At 37.2% G+C, this 15136-nt stretch overlaps 5 protein-coding genes across 9 annotated transcripts; 2 read left to right on the forward strand and 3 right to left on the reverse strand.

Annotated features, from left to right (window-relative positions):
- Positions 85-3338, forward strand: LOC104750883 (proline-rich receptor-like protein kinase PERK13). Its single transcript, XM_010472735.2, has 8 exons — positions 85-1161; positions 1253-1729; positions 1812-1898; positions 1985-2055; positions 2175-2251; positions 2421-2568; positions 2660-2821; positions 2945-3338. The coding sequence occupies exons 1-8, from the start codon at positions 246-248 to the stop codon at positions 3212-3214; spliced, it is 2208 nt and encodes a 735-aa protein (XP_010471037.1). The 5' UTR covers positions 85-245; the 3' UTR covers positions 3215-3338.
- LOC104750884 lies at positions 3353-4480 on the reverse strand. The gene has a single exon (XM_010472736.2). The coding sequence runs from the start codon at positions 4365-4367 to the stop codon at positions 3888-3890; it is 480 nt and encodes a 159-aa protein (XP_010471038.1). The 5' UTR covers positions 4368-4480; the 3' UTR covers positions 3353-3887.
- Positions 6689-8874, forward strand: LOC104750885. 4 transcript variants are annotated; one of them, XM_010472737.2, is made up of 6 exons: positions 6689-6990; positions 7378-7501; positions 7601-7759; positions 7856-7978; positions 8056-8199; positions 8277-8874. In XM_010472737.2, exons 2-6 carry the CDS (start codon positions 7385-7387, stop codon positions 8694-8696), a joined length of 963 nt encoding a protein of 320 aa, XP_010471039.1. In that variant the 5' UTR covers positions 6689-6990; positions 7378-7384; the 3' UTR covers positions 8697-8874. The 4 variants fall into 4 exon arrangements, with proteins under 4 accessions (XP_010471039.1, XP_010471040.1, XP_019094152.1 ...); XM_010472738.2 differs by lacking the exon at positions 6689-6990 and adding an exon at positions 7005-7280; XM_019238607.1 differs by lacking the exon at positions 6689-6990 and adding an exon at positions 7005-7211.
- LOC104750886 (ADP-ribosylation factor 2-B) lies at positions 8923-10819 on the reverse strand. Of its 2 annotated transcripts, none has more exons than XM_010472741.1 (7): positions 10703-10819; positions 9996-10153; positions 9823-9893; positions 9608-9727; positions 9405-9523; positions 9237-9318; positions 8923-9144 (listed from the first exon to the last, which is right to left on the reverse strand). In XM_010472741.1, exons 2-7 carry the CDS (start codon positions 10141-10143, stop codon positions 9139-9141), a joined length of 546 nt encoding a protein of 181 aa, XP_010471043.1. In that variant the 5' UTR covers positions 10144-10153; positions 10703-10819; the 3' UTR covers positions 8923-9138. The 2 variants fall into 2 exon arrangements, with proteins under 2 accessions (XP_010471043.1, XP_010471044.1); XM_010472742.2 differs by having other exon boundaries at positions 10718-10818.
- On the reverse strand, positions 11922-14340 carry LOC104750887 (probable polygalacturonase At1g80170). The gene is made up of 9 exons (XM_010472743.1): positions 14009-14340; positions 13781-13909; positions 13472-13642; positions 13362-13382; positions 13059-13266; positions 12894-12975; positions 12721-12829; positions 12513-12629; positions 11922-12435 (listed from the first exon to the last, which is right to left on the reverse strand). The coding sequence occupies exons 1-9, from the start codon at positions 14258-14260 to the stop codon at positions 12133-12135; spliced, it is 1392 nt and encodes a 463-aa protein (XP_010471045.1). The 5' UTR covers positions 14261-14340; the 3' UTR covers positions 11922-12132.

Here is a 15136-nt window from a genome sequence, read left to right on the forward strand (position 1 = left end):
TTTTTTTTTTTTTTTTTTTGGTGATTAGAAAAAAAACATAGTTTATTACGGATCTTGTTTTAATCAATGGATGAATTTTAAGGTATAGTTTTCATTTTTGTGGGTTTCTTGGAGAGAGAGACGATAACTCTGCTTCTGTTGAATGATTTTTGGATTTTCAGAAGCAGAGTATTCGCTAAAACAGAGAGGTTTCTGGGTTTTTTACGGATTTGAGTGTTACACAATTAAAGAAGAAGAAGAAGAAAATGTCGGACTCGCCGTCTTCTTCTCCACCTGCACCGTCTGCTGATTCCGCTCCTCCTCCGGATAACTCAACCGGCGGATCCGCCCCGCCACCTGCTGATTCAGCACCACCTCCTAGTCCGCCGGCTGATTCATCTCCGCCTCCAGCTGTTTCATCCCCTCCGCCGGCCGATACTTCTCCTTCTCCTCCGCCGCCGGCTGATTCATCTCCGCCTCCAGCTGATACATCTCCTCCGCCGGCTGATCCATCTCCTCCGCCAAGTTCTCCACCTCCACCCCCACCGACAGATGCTCCGCCGCCTCTTCCCACCGTGTTCTCTCCACCTCCACCGAAAGACTCACCGCCGCCGGAGTCCCCTCCACCTCCGGAAGTGTTTGAATCACCACCGCCTCCGCCTAATGAAGAAGACAGCCCCCCTGCTCCTCCGCCTCCTGAACAAGTACCTCCTCCAGCGTCATCACCGAAGGGCGGACCCAAGAAACCTAAAAAACACTCACCGGGACCTAAACAGTCTCCTTCAACACCTACAAAGTCTCCTTCAGCACCTCCCAAATCTCCTTCAGCACCTACAAAGTCTCCTTCAGCACCTCCCAAATCTCCTTCAGCACCTGCCATATCGCCTCCTGCTCCTCCTAACGCTCCACCGCGTAATACCTCCTCTCACGCATTACCACCTAAGTCTACCGCTGCTGGTGGACCGCGTGGAGTCCCCAGCAGCGGAATCTCTGTCCCGCCACCTCCAAATAGCGGTGGCGGCGGCTATCAAGGGAAGACTATGGTCGGTTTTGCAGTAGCCGGTTTCGCAGTCATTGCCTTGATGGCAGTTGTGTTTTTAGTCAGAAGAAAGAAGAAGCGAAACATTGATGCTTACAGTGACTCACAGTACTTGCCTCCTTCAAACTTCTCCATCAAGTCAGGTATAATCTTAATCCATCTCTCTCATCTTCTTTGTTGGTCTTTAAGATTCAAATGTTCAAGCTTTCTTCTTTTGCTTTTGCTTTAACTTAGATGGATTCTTATACGGTCAAAACCCTACAAAGGGATACTCTGGTCCTGGTGGTTACAATACACAACAACAATCCAGTTCCGGGAACAGCTTTGGCAGCCAAAGAGGAGGAGGAGGTGGAGGTTATACACGGTCAGGGAGTGCACCTGATTCAGCTGTGATGGGAAGTGGTCAAACGCATTTCACTTATGAAGAACTAATGGACATAACTGAAGGATTTGCTAAGCAGAACATACTTGGAGAAGGAGGTTTTGGTTGTGTCTACAAAGGTAAACTAAATGATGGGAAACTAGTTGCTGTTAAGCAGCTTAAGGTTGGTAGTGGACAAGGTGATCGTGAGTTTAAAGCAGAGGTTGAGATCATTAGCCGTGTTCATCATCGCCATTTGGTTTCTCTGGTTGGTTACTGCATTTCGGATTCAGAGAGATTGCTTATCTATGAGTATGTTCCTAACCAAACCTTGGAGCATCATTTGCATGGTGAGGTTCTTTTTAGCACTTTCTTCATCAGACAAGATTTTCTTATGGAGTAATTGACTTACATGGGTTCTGTTCTTGACAGGGAAGGGAAGGCCAGTTCTTGAATGGGCTAGGAGAGTCAGAATCGCTATAGGTTCTGCCAAAGGTTTGGCCTATTTGCATGAAGACTGTAAGTACTTATTTGCATGTGATGGCAATGTTTTAGGTCCTTCAAAGTTCAAACATAAGCTGAATCATGGCGACTTTGTTTTGCAGGTCACCCAAAAATCATTCACAGGGACATAAAGTCTGCAAACATCTTGCTGGACGATGAGTTTGAAGCTCAGGCAATAAAGCAAACCATCTTAAAAAAAAAAAACATTTCCTCTGTTTGGAGCTTTGGCTCTGAAGTTTTTAGTTGATGAGACATTTATTTGTTCTTACCTTTCTGTTTCTTGGTGTTTAGGTTGCTGACTTTGGGCTTGCCAAACTCAATGATTCAACACAAACCCATGTATCAACTCGTGTTATGGGAACCTTTGGGTAAGCTTGACCAAAGACTCTACTCCATTAACAGTTAAACCAATTATAGTATCTTCATCTAAGGGAGAAAAAAGTTCATAGTAGTATCAGGTGTTTACACTTGTAAGTTTGATGAACTAGTTTGCTTGTAAAGTACATAAGGCTCAATGTTATTGACTTTTGTTTTCAGGTACCTGGCACCAGAATATGCACAAAGCGGAAAGCTGACTGATAGATCAGATGTTTTCTCGTTTGGGGTTGTTCTCTTAGAGCTTATAACAGGACGCAAACCAGTTGACCAGTACCAGCCTCTGGGAGAAGAGAGCTTGGTTGAATGGGTAAATTTACTAATCTGTCTTGACATGTCTCAATATATGGTTGGACTTGGCTCTAGTAATTTAAATGACATAATCTATGATGAACTCACAGGCTCGCCCACTGCTTCACAAAGCCATTGAGACCGGCGATTTCAGCGAACTAGTTGATAGACGGCTCGAAAAGCATTACGTGGAGAATGAGGTTTTCAGAATGATTGAAACGGCTGCTGCTTGTGTTAGGCATTCTGGTCCAAAACGTCCACGCATGGTTCAGGTACCTTTCTAGTAACATTATCTATGACTAATCAAATCTCACATATATAGCAACAAATCTATACATATCATGTTCTATAGTTTATCTAATTTGAAAACTTGGACAAAACTTGTTTAAAATAAGGTTGTGAGAGCACTGGATAGTGAAGGAGACATGGGAGATATCAGCAACGGAATCAAAGTGGGACAAAGCAGTGCTTATGACTCTGGTCAGTATAACCATGATACTATGAAGTTCAGGAAAATGGCGTTTGGTTTTGACGACAGCTCAGATTCCGGCATGTACAGTGGAGACTACTCTGTCCAAGGCTCCCGGAAAGGATCCAACGGAGCCTCCTCTGAGTTCACAAGGACTGAATCCGAGAACCGAAACTTCAATAACCGACGGTTCTGATCCAAAAATAGGTCAACAACTTATACCTCTTCTTCTTTTGGGGTCTTTGCCTTATTGTCCCATCATATGCTTGAGCTCTCTGTACAGCATTAATACGCTCTTTTGTATATTTTTTTTTNTTTTTTTTTTTTTTTTTTTTGTGTGAGATTCGTTTCTTGCTAGCTACCTTTAGTTTTGCTCCATAATGGTGGCCATTTGCCTCAAAAGACTTATCATAGGTGAGAACATAAAAAAGCAACAGCAAAAAGAGAAAAAGAGAAGTCACAATAGTTCTGAAAGAGTGATTTGAATCTTGTTTGCTTTTGCTTGTTTCTCTATGTTCATGAGTTTCGGATTTTTGTTGAGTGTGATAACATAAATGAAGAACTCCATCTTCTTATTTTTTTTACATATTTGAGCTTGTAATTGTTACTTGTCAATTAATTTTTTTTTGTTCTTGCTTGCTTTCATTTATAATCTAAGTTCCATACCAATATGAAACAAAACCAAACGACCCAAAAAAGACAAAAATCAAACAAACAAGAATACTACGATAAAGCAAGCAAGCATGATGAAAAGTCTCTTTGTCTTATAAGACTGTTCTGACCGGAGTTTGAAGTCGGAACCACCGTGTCTGAAGTGGCCTTGAACATGGTGATCTCCTTTCTCCGGTAACTTGAACCGTACTCCATGTTTAATATATAACTGGAGGTGGTCTTTTCCCTCTTTTTCCTCCTCCTCCTCCTCCTCCACCTCCTCCTCTCTTGTTATCAAACCCAAACTCAATGTCCCCTCCGTTTCGACCAGAGGGTTTCCCCATTGGACCAGGCCGCTTCATTTCGAACCCAAACTCCACATCACCTCTTTCTCTCGGTTCACGCTCCACAGGTCTGATCTCACGGCTCTTCTTTGACGACGGTTTCTCATGCTTGGAATTTTTGTTGTTGTTTTTGTCTTTCTGTTGCTTTCCACCGCGGTTGCATAGCCTTCCAAACACACAAGCCAGTGCTGCTAAGATAAGGATCGCTGCTAGAACAATGAACACTGTACCGAACGAGCCACGTGAAGTACTAGAGGGTGTAGGCGGGGACGGGGTATAAGAGGAAGAAGATGAAGAAGAAGAAGACGGATACACATAAAGAGGCTGCTGAATCTCTTGTGGTTGATCTCCCATTTTTTTTTGGTGGGTTTGGTTTTGATTCTTGTGTTGGTGAGATATAATGCTTTAGGAGGTCTGTGATAATGAAGAGTACTTCATTGTATTAATAGTACTAGCACTCCTGTCCATGATCATTTTTTTTTGTAAATAAAGTTCATGTGAGACATAGGTTTTTTTATTATTTTTGAAATAAAGTTACATATAGCTTAATTTTGTGGAAATTAACAGATTGCTGTTTTTTTTTTAAATAAAGAAATATACTGTAGTTGCTTTTTTCTTTTCTTTTGGTTTCGACAATGTGGGTTTGTTTATAAGAGATGCACTTTAGAGCAATTTCTGATTGCTTTGTATGAAGAGAAAGTGGGATTTTGGTTAAGTGTTTTAAAGATGAGACACAATTCATTGTTTCCAAGAAAGATAAATTTAAAGATTTGATGAGTGGGCGGATGCTTTACCAATCATTGACTCTACTCTTTAGGCGATTCCCAATTAATTTATACACATTTTTTTTTTTTCTCTATACTCTTCACTCTTCCTTCTCCATATTTCAATTCCGTAGTGCTTGAATGTATCTTGTGTATTCTATATATAAAGTTGGGCTAAATACCAGGAGAGCAGAATGATGATTTTCGAGTTTTTCAAATAAAATTAGGAAATGGATCCACTCATTCTACAAAATACACCATCAGTCTTTTTTTAGTGTCGAGCGTTAACTCTTCATGTGAGTTTCCAAGCGGAGGTTTACTTTTTCACTTTAGTTTTGTAGGTTTAGTGTCTTTGAGAGTGGGGTTCCAACAAGTGAGAATGGAATGATATTTGTTTTTTCAACATAGGGATTAGTGTAAAACATATTTTATATTCGTTCTTTCACACTAATATTCTTTTTCTATTTTCTTTTTCAATTTCTTTCAAACTTTTTGTCTCCTTGAATATCTTTTTCTTTCTCAGAAAATGCTGAAAGTGTGTGTTCACAATGTTATTTTCTTCTTATAAATTGCAATGGCATCGGATTATATTATCTATACCACCTTTAGATTTAAAACTTATAATTCTTTATTTTCTTCCCTTTATTTTTCCTCCGGAAAGAAAAAACAACCCTTCAATAATCATAACTATCTTTGAAGCCTTTGAGGGCAAAACAAAAAATCTGTTCCGCTGAATATTGCATGAATCTTTAAAAATACATCCATTCTGTTGCCACGATTATATTGTGTTATCGATTATATAAATTAATATACCCATTGTAAATAGATTTAAAAATTGGTACAAATTAAACTTTACCGATACAAAAATGATTTTTTTCTTTCAAAAACTTGTTGTTAGATTTGCTATATAGCCACAATTTTTGAAAGATGTTATGTAAATTTATTATATAGAAAGATTCTAGAAGTGATATCTAAATTGGTTTTCAATGGAGTATTTGGAGTATGATTAGTTTTATATAAGGTTAGGTTTAAGTTTGCTAGTAATGAAGAAAAAAGCTGCTACTAAGAATGTGTTATGATTCAAAAATTATTTCATTATTGGTGATCTCATTTACTTGCCCACATGATACTCAACGTGATGGATTCTAACGGCAGTGAAAACATAAGTTGTATGCATAAGTCTAAACACATAAAATTTATATATTTCAAACCACTTGATCAATAACTCGAAATTGTCATTGTGTAAAAACCTATAAACCTTTAATGGATGAGAAGACTCACATTGTAATAGTTTAAAATCTTCTAATTATTCTTCTTAGTGATATATTTATTCTCTATTTTTTTAGCCCAATATATTTATTCTGTATTGAAAATTCATGATAAAAGTATGAATAANAAAATTCATGATAAAAGTATGAATAATTATTTGTACAACATTTTAGATTGTATTTAAATTTGATTTAATTATTTACGCCGTAACACAATCTATTGTTGGGACCGATAATCTCTAAGAACTTTTTTTTTTTTTGGCTAAACAAAAGGTTTGAAATCCATAATTTCATGAGGTGAAAAAGTAGAACATATTAATGAATTCCTATCACGCCATTTTTGATACTCATCACTCATGAGCTTAGACAATGAACACTCTTCCATTGCTACCATATTGTGCACTCAATACAATCTTTTAGACTCATATTTAACAATTACTAGAGAAAATTAAATCAAGAACTTTGGTCCAATCTAGTAGGTGAATTCAAAAAAAATATTGTCCAAACAAAATAAAGTAAATTTTCAACTACACCATAGAGCAAAAAGAGCCATCAAGTGATTGACGTTTTTTTCTAGCGGGGTGAGCGCAGTTTGATAAACGTTAGCTTTTCTTCTTTTTTCTTCCGCGCTAAGTCCAGCTAAAAAATGACACGTGGCAATTCTGTTCCTCAATGGTCTCTTTTGTCTGCTACACAAAAAAAAAAAGAGAGACAAATGTGCCAACACTCTCGAATCCATCGCATCGCGATGATAATTTCGTCATCTTCTTCCTTGGAATAACGTGTTTAGGCGTGTACATCACATGGTGGCTTTGTGTAACACAAAACCAACATAAAGCTTCCATACGATTTAGACCCTTGGGGAAGAAAAAAAAAAAAATCTGTCATTTTTAGACTTTTGTCGATCACTGTTGTTGTAAGATCTGGTCTGGGTCCTCGATTTCGGTGAGTGTTGTCGGGGAAAAAGAAGACCCATCTCTCACTTTAATGCCTCGCATAAATTGAGTCTCTGCTTCGGATCTGATTGTGAATTTTTTACAGCTTTTTTTCTGAGCTGTGTTTCTTCAATTAGATAAAAAGCTTTTTGCTTACAGTTAAGATAATCTTAAAAATCTTAACTTTGGAGTAAAAGCTTCAACTGCGTCATTAAAGTCTGGGTTTTTGATGTATATTGTATTTGTTGTGGAAGCTTTATACTTTTAAGTGAAAGTTTAATTCTTTGTTTATGTGTATGAGTATGACCAATTTCAGAATGTTCAGTGTTGTTGTTGTTTTTTCTGATCCAGACATGAACCTTTTGGATGTTGATTGCTTTATATATACATTGTGCAGGGAATAAATGGGCAATCCAGGTCCAGACACCGAGAGAAACAAGAATAATGTGGTCACAAGTGTGTTTGATCCTGCAATCTCTAGATTCGTTGGGTTTTCTCAGAAGCTCCAAACCTGTCTTAAGGTGATATACTATGATTGATTTCACACATGCCTGTGATGTTTGTTTATCTATTAGAGGAGCTGACAAAAAAAAAAACATTTTTTGGTATATTTTTCACAGTCCCAGCTGAAGAATTTGAAAGCTGATAAGCATGGGATTGGTTCTTCATGGAGGCAAGATAAAGAAAGCTCATCGAGCTCGATGCAAATTGATTTGGAGAAACAGTTAGGTATTTGGAGAGAAAACCCTTCGTGGACTGATCAGATACCAGTCATTAAGGTGAACAAGAGACTTCACTCCATAACATGGTCTCTTATCAGAGCCAGTGAGAACTTGTTATATGAGAATGAGAGATAATAACAAGATTCTTTGCAGGTGAGTATTCCAAAAGGGTCGCTTTGCAATCTCAAAGCCGAGGTGAATGTTGGTTTACCTCCTGATGCAGTCTATAACATTGTGATTGACCCTGACAACAGAAGAGTCTTCAAGAATATCAAGGTATGTATGTTGTTTTATATGTATCTTGTTCTCTGTAAGATTTAAGCTCCTGTGATTCATTGGCCTCGAAATCACAGGAGGTTATGTCGCGGAAAGTATTGGTAGATGAAGGGTTCAGGCAAGTGGTGGAAGTAGAACAAGCAGCTTTGTGGAGATTTCTCTGGTGGTCAGGGACGATCTCAGTTCATGTCTTGGTGGATCAGAACCGGGCAGATCACTCTGTAAGACCCTCTCTGATTACAACAAAAGTCTTTTTAAGTTTCTTGAATGGTTCGTGAAATTGGTGGATGTGTTGCAGATGAAATTCAAGCAAGTGAAGAGTGGATTCATGAAGAGATTTGAAGGAAGCTGGCAAGTTAAGCCTTTGTTTGTGGACGAACATATGTGTGATCGTTTGAAACCGAAAACGTTGGATGAGTATAACCGGTGCACTGGATGCAAAGGGAGGATCGGATCTAAAGTGACACTAGACCAGCTAATACAACCAGCGATTGTTCCACCTCCACCTATTTCTTGGTATCTCAGAGGAATCACGGCCAAGACGACAGAGATGCTCATCTATGACTTATTGGCTGAGACCACCAGGATCCGTGCAGCTGGAGAAATGGAGGATGGTCACTCACCGGATGAGCAACGGATTGGGACATCTGGGGGTATAAAGGAAAGATGGGCAACACATAGAAGAACATCAAGGAGACGCCGGAATGACTTGTCTTAAGTCTTAAGTCTCAAGTCCATGATTTTGGAAAACAAAATGATATCGAGTATTTTTGAAACACGCAGCAACAGAATGCATATCAATGTTGATATCTATATTCCTTGTTGAAGAGTTTACTGTTACCAATACTGATGTGAAATTTACTCAACATTTCGAAAGAAATAACTTCATTCATTTATTTTTTGTAAAGGAATTATCTATGCGATGAAAAAGATGAAGACATGAATAAGAAAGCAAAAAAATCAATCATAAAAAAACTATTTAAAAGGGTTCTTCTAGTAAATTTTAGGTACAAGACATCTACTTGCACGATCAGAAGCATTCACATACCCCAATAGCAAAAAAGGTTTCAGATAATATTTATAATCTCTTCTTGCATCCAGAGAGATCCCAACACAGCAGACAGAATCATTTCGATGCAATGCACAATATCTCTCCCTCATCATGCCTGTGCAAGAGCCACACGAAGAAAAGATGTAAGTACCACAGAATACAAATAAACCAATTCGTTAGAATTGTGTGTTTTGAAACTTATGTTACCTTGCCGGCGATGTTGTTGGAGAGCCAGTCCAGACCTTCGTACAGCCCTTCACCTGAAGTGGCGCAGGTGCTCTGAATGTACCTGTAGAAAGCAAAAAAACACACACATAAATATATTGAACAAACGAAAGGTTTCGATTTTTTGAACTTGTTGGGATGTTTATTTACCAATGGCGCTGACGGAGGGAGTGCAGGCCAAGCTTATCTGTGATTTCAGCAGCGTTCATCGCATTTGGAAGATCTTGCTTGTTAGCAAACACAAGCAACACAGCATCACGCAGCTCGTCCTGCAATCAAAAAAGTTGCTAAGTACAGGATTTTAAACAGAAGTATGAAAAGTAATTTATCTTTCTGTAGCACTGGTTACAAACCTCATTCAGCATCCTGTGGAGTTCATCTCTAGCCTCAACAACTCTGTCTCTGTCGTTGCTATCAACAACAAAGATGAGACCCTGAGTGTTCTGGAAGTAGTGCCTCCACAATGGACGGATCTGAAAAAGAAGAAAACAAGAGAAATTTACTTTCAACACTTGAGGAAGACAAAAACAAATCAGACTGTAAATGCAGAAATAACTAGATAGGGTACCTTGTCCTGACCCCCGACATCCCACACGGTGAAACTGATGTTCTTGTATTCCACAGTTTCCACATTGAAACCTGTTGATAGGTTGTAGTTTCATCACTAATCAATCATTCAATCCTAAAAGTTTAAACTCATCAACACAATTAGAAACCAGGTCTTATGATGTGAAGCATTACCAATAGTAGGGATGGTGGTGACAATCTCTCCAAGCTTGAGCTTGTACAAGATTGTGGTCTTACCAGCAGCATCGAGACCAACCATCAGAATTCGCATCTCCTTCTTGGCAAAAAGCCTGCTAAACAGCTTGGCGAAACTCAACCCCATCTTTGCTTCACTGCACAAACACAAAAAAAAAAGAACCTGATCAATATCAAAAACCTCATCCACATTCTATATTACGCGAATTCGATCTCATATTGTGCATCTACAATTCCAAATTCGATTCTTATATCCTCTAAGAACCTGATCAATATCAAAAAAGGTCACTAGATCAGCCAGATCCAAACAGAGAATTGAAACGTTCCTAAACTTCATGATCTCTCTGATCAGATCTTCAAAGCTTCTCAGAGGCTATTATCAGAAACAATCACAACGATTGAAAAATAAAAAGGAATCGAATAGAATCGAAACAGATCCACAGTGTCAGATCGTAATCAGAATCGTCGACATATATACACATATCTTGTGAAATCTAAGCGCATTATCCATATATGAGCAATATCAACCTCAACAGAATCGATCACGACAATTCAAATCCATCAAAAATTCACAACAAACACAAAAACGCAATGCATATGAAATCCAATACAGATCTACGCAGAACCTGATGATCTAAATTGAGAATGTATGAGCAAAGCTGAGATCTAGAAGATTCAAAGCTTACCTACGAAGAACGTACCCGAGAGAGAGATCTGAGACAGAGACCCAAAGAAATTTTAAAAAGAGAGAGAGAGAGAAGCTTAAGAGAAACGCGACGACGACGGTGAAATTGGCAAGTGAGGAGAGGAATTTTTTATAAGGAGGAGAGGGGTACCGGTTTATATGTCGTTTTACACGCCAATTAACGAAATTGCCCATTTTGAGTTTACGCAAATACCCTTTTGGAATCTTCGATGACCAGGTGCCCTGGGTGCTCGTCAGTGGATCCTGCAATCTAACCAATAAAAATATGACATCGTGGACATTAGCTTCCAAAAAAAAAATTAAAAAATCACAATTAGCTCTTTTCTTAAGTTATATATATGTTGATGCTGTCTGACCCAATCAGAAAATGGAAATGTCATTGCATATGTTAAGACTTGATAACTTATAATTATAATTTTTGTAGTTATGAGTATAATTTTTTTTATTGTAATATGATTAGGGTACTCATATGATTACATATCTACATCTTTTAATAATTTTTATATACATATAATTATGAATTTTAGTTTATTTTCTTTGATTAACTTTAGGTTAAAATTCCAAAAAAAAAAAAATTCTCAAACTAATCAATTATGTAAATAATGATGGTTCAGTGTAATTATATTTAAAATCAAATAATTGGGTTCGATTTGTTGTTTTGGTTATGGTTTTGTTGCCAACCTTAACAACGCTCACTGGTTAAATTCTAGAAATTTATACATAAAAAAAAAACTATATGATAAGTTCATAATAGAAACATAGATTAGATGAACAATTGCTTCAACCTACAAAGTAATCATTCTTTTTTTNTTAATCTTATATAGGGAGTTAAGTGGAATTGTTTTTTTTAAAACACTTTTAGATGTGTACCAGGAGATAAATGTATTACTAGACTATATATATACTACACATNCATTAACCCCTAAAACAATTCCATAAATAACATTGCAGAAAAACTCAAACACTAAACTTTANAAAACACTTTTAGATGTGTACCAGGAGATAAATGTATTACTAGACTATATATATACTACACATGTTAAAACCTTGAAAACACCACAAAAATCCTATACTTTGAATATCAAATACTTGTAAAATTTTATATTTTTTAAATCAATAAAAACAATAATAAAATAACAAATAAATACAATATAAATTTAAAATTTTTAAAATTAAAAATATTGTCCCGCGGTACACCGCGGGTTAAATCCTAGTATATATACAAAACGATTACAATATTCTTTACCGTATAATTAGTTTTTAAACACTACACAATGCTTTTCAATCTCATTGTATTTTTGCTTCGTTTACAAGCTATATATATATAGGTCAGTTGCTAAGATGAATTACAACTACATATAACGTATACGTGTACATCCCTCACTATCAACGACCGTCAAAATATGTCCCTTAAAGCTCGTCGTGAGCATTTTGATCAGTTTCTTCTGCGAAATGCTTATGAGTTTGGTCTAAGTCCTTGTCGTCGTGAGAATACAGACAATCAGCAGAAGGATGAACCACGCCATAACCAAACCCTTCAGCAGAGTTACAATATGCTTCTACTTTTCCATCATTGCCTTCCAAATTGACGTTGTTGAGAACAATGTGATTACAAGGGACTGCGTCACTGCATGCGAATTTGATGGCTTTCGAGCTTTTTGTGGTTCCGGTTATGTTCCTGTACATTATCTCGCTTATGTGAACCGCCGATGTCTACAAAGAAATATGAATCAACAGATTAAGTTATTTCTTGAGGTTTCTTGATGAGTTAATGGTTATGTGAAAGAAACCTGGTTTTGACAAGTTGATGGAGAATCGCAGTAGAATTGATCGATTATAATCGGATTTGCAACGTCCTGCATTTTTACGTTCTCGAAACGTACACCCTTTACGTAACCATTACCACCCTGTTTTTAAAGATTTCATCTTTCATTCAACATCCAGAAGTTCTTTGGAAGGAAAGTATGAAAAACAAGGATCAAGAGATTGAGATTTCACCTGCCATGTCTTGATTCTTAGACCATTAGTTGTGTTCTTTAGATACGCAGTGTCCAACACAACTGCAGAGACGGTTCCTGTCGAATGTCCTTGTCCAAGGCTTCCAATGCTGCAGAGAAAGAAATTGTAAGTGTTTTTCTTTTTCTTTGACAAGGTTAGAGATGGTTTTATACCTGATACCATGTCCTGGTCCACAATAGATTCTCTTCATCTTTATCTTCGAGCTTCCATTTACAATTGAGACACAATCATCTCCTGTTATCAAGTTTAAGTATCATCAGCTATAACATTTTGAGTTTAATATTTGTAGTACCAGAATAATGTTTTTGGTTAACAACCTGTGCTGATTTTACTGTCTTGGACTACAACATCAGTAGATGCGGTTATATGAATTCCATCGGTGTTGGGACTATCTCCTGGAGATGTGACCATAACTCTAGAGATTCGAACTGTGTTTGATCGAGCTATGATCAAATGCATTTGTTGGCTGTTCCGGATTGTTATGCCTCTCACATAAACATTTGAACTTGAATATATAGTTAGTGCCTGTTTTATAAATAAAAGACTTTATTAAAAGCAAAACCAAACATAAAAATGATAAGTCTAATGGTCGATGAACACAAAAGGGAAATATTTCAGACCGTTGGTGCGCCTACGCAAGGCTACAAGAGAAAAAAAACAAGAAAGATGTGTCAGACTTTTACTTTAGAATTAGAAGAGAAAGTTCAATTTACGTTAAAGAAGATCTTACGTTAGACTTGTTCTTTTTGCAAGAAGCAGCCCACCATTTGGTACCAGAACCATCTATAACTCCATTCCCTTGGAATACAGTTCCTTGTAGTTTAGAAAATTGGAGCCAAACCCTTTGAAATTTAGGGTCCCATTGGCTAGGCTCATCTGGTGCCACGATGGTTCCATCAATCTATAATAATCAAGTTTCAAAAATGCTTAAGACCATATTGTATTTGTATATATAACATGTATATGTATGATGTTGTTTTTATTTTCAGATATATATATATATATATAGCAATCAAAACAAAACAAAAATTAAGTTAACCTGAATTATCAATTTTTCTTGACATGGACCATCGAATTTCGTCGCATTTACTAAATATTGACGTCCTTGTGGAACCAATAAGACAGAGTTCGGAGCAGAGCAGGCCATGTTCCAAGCGCTTATAAATGCCTGGTTATAAGAAAACGTCGCATCAGCTAATAAAATCTAAAAATGGAGGTTTCGCGTATTATCCACCAGCATTATCATGCATTTTTAAACATAACGAACCTGAGTATCATCAGAAACTCCATCTCCAGCAGCGCCAAAGCTATCCACATTCACCAGATTCTTACCAGAATATTGGCTAGTAAACGACGAGAAATCAAAGAAGGTCACATTATCGTCAATCTCATCCTCAGGGACATCGAGGTTCTCATGCTTCCCAAGAATGTCAAGTTCCCTGTACATTGTGCTTCCTGGAGCTCCATAAGAAACTACCATAAACAGAGCAAGCAGGGAAATAACGAAGGGCTTATTCATTTGAGGCTTATTAAAAAAAAAAACTCCAACAAAAATATTTTTATGATTGTATAGTTTTAAGATATGAGATTCTATGCATAGAAAAGTTTCTTTGTGTAATGAGATGATACATAGTTTGAATATATATATATAAGCAGAGTAATTAAGGGGATTTTATTGGCTTGGCTTAAAAGTAGATAAAGAGAAGCCCTTATTTTCAAACACATCTTAACTTAAAGCACAAGGCTTTATCTTATCTCACTTCTTTGCTTTACTCCAAAACCTCTACACAGATTTTTCCTGGTCAACATGAGATTCTGTGCTTGATACGTCAAAATGTTATTTTCTAGACATGCCATAGTTTGGGAAAACAAAACACAAACAGTAGTAGTTGTTCCATACTTCCATGTAATGTTATTATATATAGCAAAAAGTTATAGAGTACTATCGGTCAACGATCATGACAAGGCTATTTTTACAAATCTTGAAACAGAGAAAAAAGGGTAAGAGCAAACTGAAAACTGCAACGGCTCTTTCAGGCATTTCTTCAAATCCAACTCTGAGAACATCAAAAAGCCGCAAACAAGTATAGACAAACAAAAAAAAAGCACAGATCCTTTTTTTTATGATACTTTGCATTTGCTTAATGTATGATTAATCAGTTAGTGAAATTTGATTTATGCTCTTAACGTTCATAGGATATACGATACATTGTATCTCTAACCGTCTAACGAAAGGGAGAGCTAAAAGAGGATCATGGTTCAAAATTAGGCATATCCATGTTTTGTAGAGATAAGAGTCCATCGGTGGAGTGACATATCTGGTAGTCTCCAGACCCTATATCCTAGTTCAGGAGGATGTTTTTCTTGGCGTCAAAGTAAAGTAGACACAACCGCA

The sequence above is a fragment of the Camelina sativa genome, chromosome 16, assembly GCF_000633955.1.
Source record: "Camelina sativa cultivar DH55 chromosome 16, Cs, whole genome shotgun sequence".
In the NCBI taxonomy this organism is placed as follows: domain Eukaryota; kingdom Viridiplantae; phylum Streptophyta; class Magnoliopsida; order Brassicales; family Brassicaceae; genus Camelina; species Camelina sativa.